The sequence below is a fragment of the Gossypium raimondii genome, chromosome 13, assembly GCF_025698545.1.
Source record: "Gossypium raimondii isolate GPD5lz chromosome 13, ASM2569854v1, whole genome shotgun sequence".
NCBI lineage: Eukaryota > Viridiplantae > Streptophyta > Magnoliopsida > Malvales > Malvaceae > Gossypium > Gossypium raimondii.
In genome coordinates, this window is record NC_068577.1 from 1351376 (window position 1) to 1366955 (window position 15580).

General features: G+C 31.1%; 2 protein-coding genes across 2 annotated transcripts; both read left to right on the forward strand.

Annotated features, from left to right (window-relative positions):
• Positions 1-1873: 1873 nt before the first annotated feature.
• Positions 1874-4250, forward strand: LOC105782465 (60S acidic ribosomal protein P0). The gene is made up of 5 exons (XM_012607219.2): positions 1874-2346; positions 2452-2520; positions 3288-3386; positions 3472-3864; positions 3952-4250. The coding sequence occupies exons 1-5, from the start codon at positions 2089-2091 to the stop codon at positions 4096-4098; spliced, it is 966 nt and encodes a 321-aa protein (XP_012462673.1). The 5' UTR covers positions 1874-2088; the 3' UTR covers positions 4099-4250.
• A 5634-nt stretch (positions 4251-9884) lies between these two features.
• On the forward strand, positions 9885-12379 carry LOC105782466 (NAD(P)H-quinone oxidoreductase subunit N, chloroplastic). The gene is made up of 4 exons (XM_012607220.2): positions 9885-10399; positions 10485-10601; positions 11556-11641; positions 12114-12379. Exons 1-4 carry the CDS (start codon positions 9989-9991, stop codon positions 12175-12177), a joined length of 678 nt encoding a protein of 225 aa, XP_012462674.1. The 5' UTR covers positions 9885-9988; the 3' UTR covers positions 12178-12379.
• The last annotated feature ends 3201 nt before the right edge of the window (positions 12380-15580 follow it).

Genomic DNA, 15580 nt, shown 5'->3' on the forward strand with positions numbered 1-15580 from the left:
GCCACAAAATTTCATTTTTCTCTCGATTTGGTCCTCAATGAAGCTGTGCGTTTTAGAGGAGAAGGGAAATTTTCCCTTCCAGCCCCTCTATGTTATTCGCACATTCAAATCAATCCCTCCTTTTTTATTTCGATTTCACCCCGTATTATTTGCTTTTATTTCGATTTAGTCCCCTTTTTAGCATTTTTATTATTTTCTTCATTATTTTAATGTATTATCATCTTTTATTATTTATTATTATTATTATTATTATTTTAATTACTTATATATACATATATATATTTTAACTTTAGATTATTTTATTATTCTATTAGTAATATTATTATTATCCTTATTTCATTTATGTTTTCTTTCATTTTATTATTTATTTATTTATTTATTTATTTATTTATTTATTTTATTTTTCTTTCTTTTCTAAAAGTTTGTTATATATATATATATATTATATACACGCACATATTTTTGTAACATATATATGTATACCTTTAAAGGTTATTAAATTTATCTTTATATTTTATTTTTCTTATATATATACTTATGTTTTTTATACTGTAATTAATTTACATACGCAATTATATATATCTATGTGTATATTTTAATCTTCATAAGTAATGTGTATACATATTTATATGCTTATACGTTTATAGTATGTAATTTGTATACATACCCATGTACATACCTTTTAGTTTTCATAAATATATGCATTCATGCTTATTTACATTGCTTATTATGTCTTATAATATATATATATATACATACATACACGTGTACATCCATACATTTCTTGCATTTTTATAATTTTATTTGCTTGATTCATTTATTCATTTATTTATTTACTTATTTATTTATCCATTATATTCATTTTCACTCAGATTCCTGAAAAGGAAAATTTTAAAAGTAAAAGTAATACTCGATATTTGGGATCTTTGAGAGAATCGAGCCCTAACGTGTTGAGTTCCGATTTTCTTCGTTGGACCTAAAAAATCGAGATTACTCTTTTAAAAATGATAAAAAGCTCGTTATCGAGAATTCAATACGTTGTGTCCTAACGCATTGGATGTGACACGTTGTTTTCTCGAGACGAGGATTTTCCGAAATAAAATGCAATATTCAATGTTTAATATTTTGAGAAATTGTGCCCTAACGTATTGGGTTGTAGTTTCTTTATTTGATTTAAACAATTGAATATCCTTTTAAACTTTATTACACGAATCTTTTCAAACTTAAGTTTTAAATGATCTCGGGAATAAAAAAGATCGTGTCCTAACTTACTGGTCGTGATCCCTTTTTTAAATCCGAGATAGCCAAATATCTTTTAAATAAGCTTTTTTTTATTTCGCGTAGCGGGAATTCGAGATATTGTGTCCTAACTTACTGGATATGATTCTCTTTCTCGATTAACGTGAAATATGCTTCTTTTTCCAAAAATTTTCAACATTTTAATAAAAGGATCGTGTTTTTAAAATTCTTTAAAGTTTTCAGTTTTTCGATATTAAGACATTAAGTAATCAACTAGGTACCAATTTTTCGTTTTCGTCAAAAAGGATTGGTGGCGACTCCCGTTTTTTTCGTTTTCGTCAAAACCCAAGTCGACCCCGTTTTCATCAAAAAAATGTGTCAACATTAAGTACCAACATGAAAAATTGGGTATCATTTTAAGTACCATTTAGTGGATTAAACCTTTTAAAAAGTAATTAATATTTTAGTATTTAGTCCCCAATTCATGCAATACGGATCCAAATGAAGCCCAAACACTAAAATAACCCATAAATCTAAAATAAGCCTTCCAAAAAACCCGAACCGAAGCCCACCTTATCCTTCAAATAACGTCGGATCAAACCCCCAAAACCCTAATTCCCCTTTTCGTATATCCGCCACCTATATAAACGAACTTCAACCCTAATCTTCATTTTTACCGGCCTCCAATCCTTCAACACTTTTTTTTTTCTTTCACAAAATCGAACAGAGGTTAAAGTGACGGCGCCGATTGGCTGTCCGCCTTGACTGAGCTTCCGGCATCGTCTTGGCCCTCGATTTTGCACTTTAAAACCTTTTTTTTTTACCACTAAACCTTTTTTGTTTTTAGAAATGGCAGTGAAACCCTCCAAGGCCGATAAGAAAATCGCCTACGACGCGAAACTATGCCAGCTTTTAGACGAGTACACCCAAATTTTAATCGCCGCCGCCGACAACGTGGGTTCTAACCAGCTCCAGAACATTCGTAAAGGTCTCCGAGGTGACTCAGTTGTTCTTATGGGGAAGAATACTATGATGAAAAGGTCGGTTAGGATGCATGCTGAGAAGACCGGGAACCAAGCTTTTCTTAACCTTATCCCCTTGCTTCAGGTGCTTTAAAGTTTAAATCTTTATTTATTTTTTTTGCATAATATTGGGTTTTTAATAGTATTTGATAAATAAATGAACTGTTTTTGTGGGAATTTTTTGAATTAGGGTAATGTGGGTTTGATCTTTACTAAGGGTGACTTGAAGGAAGTAAGTGAGGAAGTTGCCAAGTACAAGGTATGTATCTTTATATATATTGGATTTATATTTTCAGTTCTTTTCACTTATGATACTTTTAATGGAAATTTAAAAGAACTGCTCTTACTGTAATTTAAGAACATATGTACGTACTTGATTAATATGTTCAGTGGCAGCAAGTTGAGGTTATTGTTATGTAATTTGAGATTTGGTCCCTGAATTTGGAAATTTGATTAGGTTGTCCTGGTATGATGAGGAATATTAAATATGTTCAATTAGCAAATTTTGACAGAAACTACTAATGACTGAAATGATTGGACTAGGGTTTTTAAATCGAAATGTAGGAATGCATTTTTAACTTTTAAACTACATTGATCAAATCTCAAATTCTATACAAGTATTGGGTCTAACCTTACATTTTAACCTTTAGAAATTTTGCATGGTTAGTGAAAAATTAGTAAATACAAGTTGCATCGACGATACCTGTTTATGTTGTATCTCATTGATAAAACAACATAATTTAGTAGAATTAGGAGCTGAATGAAAGCTCCATAGGTCTACTGTTGCATTTAGAAATTTTTTGGTCTCAAGCTGCCAGTTCACTTCTTAATATATTTGCTTGTTTACTTCAACCCATCTCTGGGTTTCGGTCCATATTTGTTGTTCATTTGGTCTTGGTTTGAACATTCGTGTTCCAGTGTTTGATCGACGATTTGGAGTTCAATATTTTAAATTGCTTCATTCTATTTGTTTTTGCACTTTAAAAGAATTCTGTTGGGTTTGATATCGTAATTTTGCACAAACAGGTCGGAGCTCCTGCTCGTGTTGGTCTAGTTGCACCAATTGATGTGGTTGTTCCACCAGGCAACACTGGGCTTGACCCATCACAGACCTCTTTCTTCCAGGTAATGTCACTGTTCTGATTTTTGCGTGTTCTACTTGTCTGAGTCAAAACTCAATTCTGATTGTAAATTTCTTATTACGTTTTAGGTGCTGAATATTCCAACCAAGATTAACAAGGGTACTGTCGAAATTATCACCCCTGTCGAGCTTATCAAGAAAGGTGAAAAGGTTGGTTCTTCTGAGGCTGCACTTCTTGCCAAGCTTGGAATCAGGCCCTTCTCATACGGTCTTGTCGTCCTATCTGTTTACGACAATGGCTCAGTCTTTAGCCCTGAGGTCCTGGATCTCACCGAGGAAGACCTGATTGAGAAATTTGCTACTGGTGTCTCCATGGTCACCGCATTGTCTCTTGCCATCTCATACCCAACTCTTGCTGCTGCACCACACATGTTCATCAATGCATACAAGAACGTCTTGTCTGTCGCAGTTGCAACAGAGTATTCTTTCCCTCAGGCTGATAAAGTGAAGGAGTACTTGGCGGTATGGAATTGTCTTTCTATCTTGTGTTTTATATCAGAATTCTCATATTAGTTTGAGCTAAATATTTGTTGCTGCATGCCAATCCAGGATCCAAGTAAGTTTGCGGTTGCTGTTGCCGCTGTTGCTACTGATGCGGGTGCAGCCCCAGCTGCTGCTGCTGCGGCAGCTGAGGAGAAGAAACCAGAACCCGAAGAAGAGTCGGATGATGATATGGGATTCAGTCTCTTTGACTAAGGTTGTATTATTATTTGTTTGGGTTGCAAGACATATCAGTTACAATGGTGTGGTTGGATTATATTCTCTAGTTTCTCTCTTGTGTATTTTGATTGCTTTTTAAGTTTGGAGAATTTTTAAGTTTATAAAGTGTTAAATTTGATTTCGGTTTACATGGTTTGAATTTTAATTTAAATTTTTTAAAATCCATAAAATACGAACTAATATAAAATAAAATTACATTATAATTCTCATCAAGATATATAAGAAGTCCTACTAGAGTTCTTCATAGCCAGGTTGGTTCTATGTATAATATTAGCACATTTTATATTTATTAAAGCTTAGTCTGGCTCAAAATATGAGTTTAGAATTTTGTTCAAGCTAGTCTATATTTGTAAATGGTTAATTCAAATTTATTTTATATTTATTCATATTTAAAAAAGTTGAATATATATTATTTTTAATTCAATGTTTAGTAATTTTAATAATTTTTTATTTAATTAAATTTTATATATAATCTAACTTAACAATTTCCAATGTCTACATCATGGTGGTAGTATTATATATTAAAGATTTAATTTTTATAATTAATAGCATACATAAAATACTATTAACTTAAAAACGGATTGGGTTTAGGCCTTCAATGTTCAAACTCGAGCCTGACTCATAATATAAATGTGTCAAATATTTTTGCTATATCCTTTCAAATTTTTGGCAGGTCTTTGGGCTTGGACAAATAGTATGATCCATGAGCAGTTTCAGTCCCGAACAATCAAATTGATTCAAAAATGAAACAATGAGAGCTAAAGTGCTCAAAAGAAAAGAAAGAATAAGGACCAATTTGTTGAAAGATACAAACATCAAGGGCCTTTTTGATCTTTCATGGGATGAAAGGTAGATTAAAGAAGAAAGTTGGACGAAGGAAACACGTACCTAATTTTTATTCGATTTGGTCCTAAAAGTCTGGCCATATGTTACATGATTGTATTAAAAAAAAGTGACCCCAACAACTCAATTACTTTGCTGCTAATCATCTCTCAAATATTCTTTTGTGGGATACATCCAATGATTTTTATGCCTTTTGTTTTTATGGTTATTTTTAGGAAGGTGGTTTGACATTAAAATGGGGTGCACCAACAATTTATTAAAATATATTTGTTTGACCTTTCAATTTGGACAAAACTCACACGAGTGAAATTAAGGACTAGAATATAAATCTTAGCATCTCTTGACCTAATTTTAGATTTTTAATAATCTTTTATATGAATAATTTTATCAAGTCATGATGTGCCATGATCTAGTATTTATAATTTCTTTCTTAATCTCAAACTATGATTATCTTTGTTATTTAAAAATAATAAAGGTTTTTTTCGTTTCATTGCGGTCAAATTCTGCTATCAAACCCTGTACTTTGTGTATGTTGAGAATTCAGTACGTGTACTTTAATCCGATTATTTTCGGTGCTTGTATTTGTAGAATTTGAAAATCTTAATCCTGACAAATGATTACTATTAAATTCATTAATTTAAGTTTTGTTATTTTTAAAACTTGATGTGTCAAACATATGATCACATGTGAAATGCTATGCCTGTTTGTTATTTTCACATATTACTCACAAAAAAATCGTTAATGGATTTAACGATTGTTATTTGCATTAAGACTAAAATCTTGAAATTCAAAAAAATATAACCATTAAGAATGATCTAATTGGTGAACGTGGATTAAATCTATAACTTTACACATAATGTAGGACTAATAACGTAATATAATCAAACAGATTTAACTATTATCATTGGGTCTGGAATAAAATTTTAAAATTCGAAAAATATCAAGACCAGATTAAAATAAAGTACTAATAGAGGGTCTAATACATTTCATAGTGGGTTGGAATAAGGCACTTGAAAAAGAACATGCAAGGATAGAGCCTTGGGAAATTGGCAAAGTGATGTAAGATTTTGTCTTTTTTTCTTCCTCCTTTTAAGATCTTTTTAGTATTGGATATACCCAACTTTATAAAATCAATAGCATAATTCTCCAAAATCATTAAATTATTGGTTTTTGGTTTGGTGTTTGAAGCATCATCATCCAATTGTGTGTGTGTATATATATATATATATAACATCTTTAGTGACATCCATTAGCATTGAAGAATAATCTTCCTTAGGATCCAAATTCCAAGTTCACTAAATTCAAACTCTCTACTATGGATAAATTTTATATGTTTTTTTGAGTTTATCAACTATTTTTACATTTTAAAGAGAATTTCACTTTGACCCTAAATATGAAAAAAGAATATTTAGTCCTTTTAAAAATAATAGAATTTATACATGGTAAAATTATATTCTAATCTCTTAAAATTTTATAATTCAATTCTAAGCCCCGAAAATTTCGACTTTATCATTGACATGGATTCAAGAATAATATGACACGTCAACATATTTATCTAATATTAAACACTATTTTAATACCTATAATTTTATTGTTGTCGGTTTAAAACTGATTTTAGAAAGAAAAAAAACACATTTTGAAAATGTAGTAGAAAAGTGTTGTGAAAAAGTGCGATTTGTTAATTTTTAGTATTTACTATTGCTACAAAAAGTTGTGGTTGAAAGTTAGAATGTCCTTTTTTATATGATAGTGAAAAGTTAAAATACATGAAGTATAAATTTTAAATACTTTTTGAGTAATTAAAATAATTTTTTTTGGTATTGTCTGTAGGAAGCTTTGGAAGCAAAGGAATCTTACGGTTTTCCAAGAATTTTTTTATTTATTTTGCTAATATATTACAGTCTTTATGGCGTCGGGCGAGTTACATTAAGTCGAGGCCTGGTAGGCCTTGTGGACCTAAGAGTAGTCGATGTAGGAATTGTAGGTGGAGTTCACCATCTACTGGTTCTTTTAAAATAAATGTTGATGGTGCCCGTAATCTGTCTTTGGGTCATGCATCTTCGATAACAGTGGCAAGAGGTGTGTATGGTAGATGACTTTGGGGGATTGGGAGAAATATTAGAAGATGTAGTGTCGAACAAGTTGAACTCTAGTATGGGATTTCAAGTGAAAGGAGGTTATTCTTGAGATTGATTACGCTCAAATTATTAAAGGTATTCATGGCGACCTTAAAGGACAAGCGAATTTATTTGGGTCCCCAAGAAGTTTTAATTTGTTTAAATGTTTATTTTTGGACACCATTTCTGAGTAAATGCCTATCCACTACTTGTTGAAACTCGAAACAAAGAACCAGACCGGTCGTACCAAGTTGTCTTTTCCTATTATATATATATATATATATTAAAAAATTAATTTGTTGAGGACACTTTTTATTAATTTATTATTAATACTAGCAGTTAACAATAGAGATGATCCATGCCGGACTATTTTTCTTTTTTCTTTTTAAATTATATTTATTCTTTTAAATTGTTGGTAGGCTTATGTTTTTCGATTTTATATTAATATATTAAATTTTATATAATACAAATATTAATATATTAAAAGCTATGTAAATATAAAATATTTTAAATATGATTATAGTATAACAATTGAAGATTATATAAAATATTCACTGATTTGATGGTGTTTTGTAAAGAAATTAGAAGAAAACTATCACGGGTTAGTCCGGTGGGCAATTTACCATTAAAAGTCTAATTTTTTTAAATTTATTGAAATGGGCCCAGTATTTTATTATTTATCGGAATGGACCCTTTTCCCCTAAATCGCGTCCACGTCAGCGCGATATCAGGGGATGTGCCAGGAAATCGCGGCCACATAAGCGCGCTTTACTGACATGGCAACAAATCGCGTCCTCTGAAGAGCGATTTGTGTCCACGTCGACAAAAGCGCTACCGACGTGACGCGATTTGCTCCTCCGCGAACGAAGGTAACGGTCCAAAAAAAACCTATTTGCTTCAACGGTCCACGTCAAGTCAAAATTATTTTTCCAGGACCTACTGTAGCAAAATCGCGTACACGTGGGCGCGACTTCAAAAATCCTTCTGATAAATCTTCCTACTTTGATTTTATCTTAAAAATCCATAAACACGAAACGTAATCCAATTTTGAATAAATTTTAATTAATTTAATTACGAAACCCTAAACCCTAATCCCTTATTTGTTTACTTTTTTTCTCTAAAAACCCTAACGTGAGAAACACGGCGAAATCGCGTCCCCAGGGGTGCGCTACGTGCCAGGAAATCACGTCCACGTCAGCGCGCTTTGCTGACGTGGACACAAATCGCGCTTCAGAGGACGCGATTTGTTGCCATGTTAGCAAAGCGCGCTGACGTGGACGCGATTTCTTGGCACGTCCCCTGACATCGCACTGACGTGGACGCGATTTAGGGGAAAAGGGGCCATTCCGGTAAATAATAAAATATCGGGCCCATTTCGGTAAATTTACAAAAAAATTAGTTTTTTTTGGTATTTTACCCTAGTCCGGTATTATTATTGCGGTTGAAAAATACTTCTAAAATTTTAATTTAAAAGAAAAAAGATATTTTGAAAAGTGATATATAAAAGTGTGGTTTGTATGATGTGAGATTAGTTAACATAATGTTTATGAGCGATATCCATTCTAATAGGTTAAAACAAAACATAGGTCCCTATATTTTTAGAAAATTTGGATTTTTGTTTTCTTATTTTCATATTTCAAAATTTAGGTTCAATTGTTAATACAGTTATTTTTTTGTTAAATTAGTTTGGTGTTATTTTGAAATATAAAAACACTCACTTGGTAGCAATGTAACTAAAAAATGATATTGTAATGAACTTGAACTTAATAAAATAATTTTAATAATATTAACAAGAGAACTTAAATTTTGAAATATGAAAATAGAAAAATTAAATTGCTAGAAAAATAAAAGTACACGGGCTAAATTCTAAATTTACAAAAACTAAGGATTTATGGCATACTTTAACCTAACATAACAAATAAATATAAAAGGATTATAGTTTGGCCCTACAAAATGCTAGAATTTTAATTTAGTCATATTGAAAACCATAAAAATATATATATAAACCAATACAAAGATAAAATTACATTTTAACTTTTATAAAAACATATAATTTAATCTCAGGTCCTCTCCATTAGACCTGTCTTTAGGGTAGGCCACCCGGCCCAACCGGAGGGCCCGCTCGAAAAGTGAGAGGATTTGGGTAAAAATATAGACTCAAAAATGGACTTGAGTAAAAAATAAGGCTCGTTTAAGAAACGGGCCGAGCCTCAGGTAAGACTTTTTTGGCCTAAGCCCAACCTAAATTTGTAAAATTTAAAAAAAATTAGTTTTTTGTTGTTTTTTTTTCACTGTGTTGCTATTATTTTCTTGTTGTTTGCTCACTATTTTGCCACAATTTCACTATTATGTTGCTACTATTTTGTTGTTATTGTTTGGATATTGTATAACTCTTGTTTTATTAGTAATTTTGTTACTATTTTAGAGGCATTTGCTTGTTAAGTTGCACCTATTTTAGTATTATTTAAGTATACATAATTTTTTTAATTTATTTTTAATTTGTTGGGAAATATTTATTTTAATGTTTTTAGTATTTTTGATGTATTATATATATTTAAAAATTATATAAAAAATTAACATGGGCAAACCAACTAGACCCGACTTTTAACATTTTTATCCGAATTAGGCTTGGACAAAATTTTAGACCCATTTTTCGGGTCGAGCCAAACCCAGACCTAATAAACGAATCTAAGATTTTGGTTGAACCGGCCTGGCACATGGAAACGTCTACTCTCCATGGGGTGGGTGGTTGAGTTAAGCTCAACTTGTATGAGTGGGTACCTTTTACTTCCTTATCTTGTTTTTCTTATCCACACACCCTACAACACTTTGCTCCCACAATCTCTATCTGCAATTGTGAATGGATTTCCTCCTATTACAAACAAACATCAGCAAAACATAAGGCAATGGCCACTACTACAGCCACCTGTTTTCACTTACAAAACATACCATCATCACCATGGGTGAACAACACCAGCAGAACAACAACATACAAAGCCATGGATGGATCATTAAGAGCTTCAAACCCCCAAACCCAAACATTCATTAAACCCGTGAAATGTAGTAGTAGTAGTAGCGGAAATGAGATAGGCATAGCCGATTTCATCGGTGGAGATCTATTAAAATTCGATTTAGGGCAATGGCTATCGGATGTAGAACAACACAAAGCCCTTGCTATTTACACCCCTCACGAAGGTGGCTACGAGGGTCGTTACTTTACACGGCTTCGACACCAGGGTTACTATTTCCTCGACCTTACTGCTCGTGGCCTTGGTGATCCCGAAACTACACTCACTAAGATCCATCCTGTTTGCCCTGTATGCATATGCTTTCAACCCTCTCTATTATTTTAACTTTGGTGCTTTCTCTATTTACTACAAGTTTTTTTAATTAAATTTATAGCCTCATGTTGGGAAGCAACCAATAGCAAGGTGGTATTTCCCACCGGAAGTTGATTATAGGCTCCAAGCTTTGCCTGCTAATGCTAAAGGACTTATCGTCTGGGTAATCGAAGCCAAGGTATATATATTGAATTAGCATCTTTTTTGGGTTAAATTCTTCTCTACTTTTCGAATTGGTAAGATTTAGTCCCCTACTTTTGGAATTTTGAAATTAGGTAAGCAACATTAGTAAGTAACCTAATTATAGGTTTTTCCTTTTATCCTTCAATTATGAAAAGTTACAAAATGGTCACTAAATTATTCAATTTTATCTTTCTGTCATCGGTTGACTAACATAAAAAAATGGAAACATCCAAAAATTCATGATAATTGGGTGTCTATTTTGTAACTTTTCATAATTGGATGACCAAAAAAGAAAGAAAAAACATAGATGGGTGACTGCTAATGTAGTTTGCCCTTTGAAATTTTAGTCTTAACCCAAACAATAACAATTAAATTTATTTTGGTTAAATTTAATTACTAGTCATGTATTATGTGTACAGTTGTAGATTTAGTTCATATTATATAATTAGATCATCCTAAGTTTCTATACTTTTCGAATTTAGAAATTTCAGTCTTGACGCAAATGACAGTCATTAATTATCTACTGAATTTGTAGTGAGTAGTACGTGGAAATAACAAATTGGCACAACATTATACATATGATAATATGTTTGCCGTATCAGATTTTGGAAATAGTAGAACTTAACTAAATGAATTTAATAATTATCATTTGGTGTGAATTGAAATTTTAAAATTTACAAACTACAGATACTAAAAATAACCAAATTAGAATATAAGGGTGAGTTTAGATGGGCGGTACGTTTACCTGCGGTTAGTGTAAAAATAGCGGTGGCGGTGAGATTAGACACTGTAGTGATACTGTAGCGTGAGACAAAAAGTAAACTAAATGCACCGCACCGCACCGCATCGTCCATCCAAACCCACCCTAAGACTTTCACAAAGTGTAGAGAATAATAACAAAATTTAACTTTTTCTGCCGCCATGAATTTAGTAACAGTGGTCTCTATAGGTTTTGTCCAAGTCGGAGCTACAATTTCTTGCTTTGCTACCCACCCTCCGGCCTAAAGTGAGGGTCATTGCCGAGTGTGGAAACTGGTAAGGGCTGTTGATTTTTTTTTTTTGATAAAAATTAAATTTATTCATAAATTTTGGTCTAACGCGCAGTTTGATATATTAATTTTGATTTAGTATAATTATACACTTGAAACTTGAATTATCGTTAATTTGTATACATGAAACTTTGATTATGATTCAACTGCACACATTTAAAGAAATGGACATGTACATTTATTTTCATATTAGATTAATATAATTGCTTGTCTATGCAATATATCAATGTAAAATGATACTAATTCGATAATGCTGTCAATGATTTATGAAAATTGATTTATAAATATGAGCGGACTTGAACAGTATTTTAAGCCTATATTTCAAGTCGAACCGATTTTAGACAAATATAAAATATGTTAATATCATACTCAAACTCTACTTTACCATGAAATCATCTCTACTATGTATATTCCTATTTTCCAATTGAATGAGTGATGATTTGGTTTTGTGAACACAGGAGAAAGTTCATGTGGAAACCACTCAAGGAAATTGCAGGCTTAACTGCTGAGGATGGAGCATGAATGAGGAAATTGTACAATATAATTTTTTTATTTAAATTGTGTAATTTACTTCTTTTTAGTTCTAATTAGAAATTTTATTTAGGTGAATTTAAATTACATGTTTTTATAAGAATTAAAATGTAATTTTACCGTTTTATTAGATTATAATTTTATAATTTTTAAAACATTAAATTAATAAAGTTATCACTATTGGAAGTCAAAATGTATTAATTTATAATTTTAAAAATTTAAAAGGCTAAACATGCAAATTTCCATTTTAAAAATTGAGGTTGTGTTCACTACTTATTTATATTGTTATTTAAATTCTTGAATGAGTTGGTATTACGAGTCAGGCTGTGTCCATTGGTTATATATATATATATATATTATTATTTAAACCCTTTATTGAATTGGCATCATACATTAACTAGACACCAACTCGATTTGAAAATTACTAAACTATCATTACATATTTGAAATAAATTATATTCTTACAATGGTACTTTTATCTTCTTCTTTTTACATTTTAGTAAAACTCGTATATAATTTACTTATTTGATTTGAACCCATGCCACCAATATTTATAAATTTTATTCTTTACCACTTCAATTAAAGTTTGATTTTAATATTTTTATACATATTACACGTGTTATTATTAATTTTAAATATTATATTTTATTATTTATTATTTTTAAATATATTTTATATTTTAAATAAATAATTTTTATATGTATACGCATGATAAAATTTCTAACACTTAATACACTATTTATCTAATAATTTTTTCCCCTTGAAACAAAGCTATTTGCATTCCGCTAGATAGTAGTTACATCAATTTGGTTTGAATTTTTGTGGATAAGGCTCCCTTTTTCTCTTGTTGCCCATTGCCAAATTTGTGTCTGCTTTATAGTTTATTAAAATTAAATAATTAATTGTCGATTTAGTATTAGCTTGACTGGCATGGACATTGTTATCAATATAGGAGGACGTGTGTTCGAGTGCGCTGAAGCATATTAATTCATACCGATTGAGTCTTAACTCGATTAGCATGAGCATTGTTGTCAATGCAGAAAGATTTGGTTACTATGGGTGATTCTAGGCATTGTATTGAAAAAGAACCGATATACTCAGAACCTATAATGGGATTATTAAAAAAAATAAGTAAATCATTTGTTTTGTGAACTTTAAATATAAATTGTTAAAATATAATTGTTTTTACATATTTAATTAATTTGAAAGTTGAAAAACACATTATTATTTGGGTAAACTACACCCAAAGTCACTAAACTATTAGTAAATTAACGTTTTGGTTACTCAACTCCAAAAGTTATAAAATGGTCACTAAATTATTTGAAAATTTTTATTTATGTCACTGGGTTATTAAATTTCTTTTTAAAAGTCTGATTAGCAAATTTCAAGCGACGTTCGATGATTGATATGGTAGATCGGTACATATTGACGATTAGAATAATATACTTTAGATTCATGTCAATTGTACAGTCAATGTCCAAAATCAAAGAAGAAAATTATTTGGATTTTGATTTGCAGATTTGTAATATTCAAAACTATTTTACGAAAACAAAAATTGAACTGTAAAAGGAAAAAATGAAAACAAGGAAATCTATATAACAATGATTTTAACAATTCAACGACTTAAATAAAAACTTTCGAATAATTTAATCATTATTTTATAACTTTTTAAAATTGGGCATTTATTGGTTACATCAAATTGGTTTAAAAATTTGTGGATAAGTGATCCTTTTTGTCACGTTGCCCATTTGCCAAACTTGAATTGAAATGTTCCAATCTTAAGCTTGGGTTTGTTAAATTGGACTCCATCTCCGCGTTTACTGCCTCAACGGTCAACGCCTACCACCGCATTCAGATGTCAAAACACGTGTCTCCCCTCTATTGGTTTTATTCCTAGTCTGCCATGATTTTCTCCAACGCGTCATCCGGCAAACCATCATCACGCGCGACCCCCACAACATCAAAGAACGTGGCATCGGTCGACTCGACGACTGTCCATTTCAAGCGGGTCGTGCTTATCACGTGCTTCTCCACCCCCATTCCCACCTGTCGGCTTTTATGCGTGCCGATCAGGTTCCTCTGGCGGTGCCCTCGTCGCCGCTCCTGATTTCGCCACGTGTCATCTCTTTGCCTTGTACGTCTGTGATCTGTGGGCTGCTGTCAGATGATGAAAGATTTTCCCTTTTTGCAGTTTTCTTCTAGAACAATTGAATTTTTTATTATAATTTATTGTAATCTTAAGTTATGAAATTTATGTAAACAACTTCCTACATGGTTTGATATACTTAAAAATCGATAATATTAGTCGATTAAGTCTTAGATTGTTTGAGTATACCGAAACGTATTATCTTCCCTTTTATAAATTAATGAGGAATTATAAATATTTTTAAATATTATTTAAAAAATATTATCAGAATTTATAACGAAATTATTAACTATATAGATAATGTAAATTATTTTTGTCATTGAAAAAGGATAAGGTGGGTGCATTGTGTGGTGTGAAAAATTAAAAGGGAAAAGGGCAATTTAACAGTATGGGACAATGACATGTTTAGATGTTGACTTTTAGAAGTGGGAGATGAAGAGGTTTCCTACAAAGGGTGCATTTTTTTAGGCTGATTTTAAAGGGCCATGTGTCACACAAACATGCATCATCCCATTTCCTACATTTATTCACTTTTTTTTTGAAGGGACTACCAATTAAAAAAATAGCAAAAATAGTCAAACCCAAGCTAAAGAAATAAAGAGGAATCATCTAAATAAGTTTATTTCATACACCCAATCCTATAAGCTATAAGCTACCTCATTAGCATATCTTCAAATTCAAATACCGGATGAATCATTAAATTGAACTCAAACTCAGAACCATCACTCATTGTGGAGTTCAAGCCATTAACAACTTACAAACAATCAGATTCAACAATGATGTAGTCAAAAGTATTTCTTCCAATTCCTTAATGGTACTCTTAAAGGAAAATCTCGAATTGGATCCCAAATTGACGGGTTCGTGTGAGCTTATCCATGTGATCATGCACTCTTTTCGACGACCTATGTTGAGTTAAAGGGATATCTATATAATGATCACTTTTTAACAATACAAATTGATTTTTTTTAACGAAATAGTTAATTTGCTCTTTGATCTAACGTACATAGACTAATTTATCTATTTTTTTAGTAAAAAGGATAAAATATAATTCAACTCATAATACAAGAATTTATCTTTATAATAATTAATTGTGTAAAAATTCTTATAAAAACATTTTAATGACATTTTAAAATTCATTTATTTTTTACTGATAGTGAATAAAATAATAATATTTTTACATTATTATTATTATTGTTGTTGTTGTTTCAACCTTTCCTTATCCAAATTTAGCGGTGGGTTTGGATAGGC

What these genes read in the sequence shown, in the direction of transcription:
- LOC105782465 (XM_012607219.2), top strand. Translation starts at nt 2,089, where the DNA reads ATGGCAGTGAAACCCTCCAAGGCCGATAAGAAAATCGCCTACGACGCG. An exon ending in AGGAAGTTGCCAAGTACAAG is followed by an intron (nt 2,521 to 3,287) that starts GTATGTATCTTT and finishes TTGCACAAACAG; the next exon opens with GTCGGAGCTCCTGCTCGTGT. An exon ending in AAGTGAAGGAGTACTTGGCG is followed by an intron (nt 3,865 to 3,951) that starts GTATGGAATTGT and finishes ATGCCAATCCAG; the next exon opens with GATCCAAGTAAGTTTGCGGT.
- LOC105782466 (XM_012607220.2), top strand. Translation starts at nt 9,989, where the DNA reads ATGGCCACTACTACAGCCACCTGTTTTCACTTACAAAACATACCATCA. An exon ending in AGATCCATCCTGTTTGCCCT is followed by an intron (nt 10,400 to 10,484) that starts GTATGCATATGC and finishes TTAAATTTATAG; the next exon opens with CCTCATGTTGGGAAGCAACC. An exon ending in TCTGGGTAATCGAAGCCAAG is followed by an intron (nt 10,602 to 11,555) that starts GTATATATATTG and finishes TGGTCTCTATAG; the next exon opens with GTTTTGTCCAAGTCGGAGCT.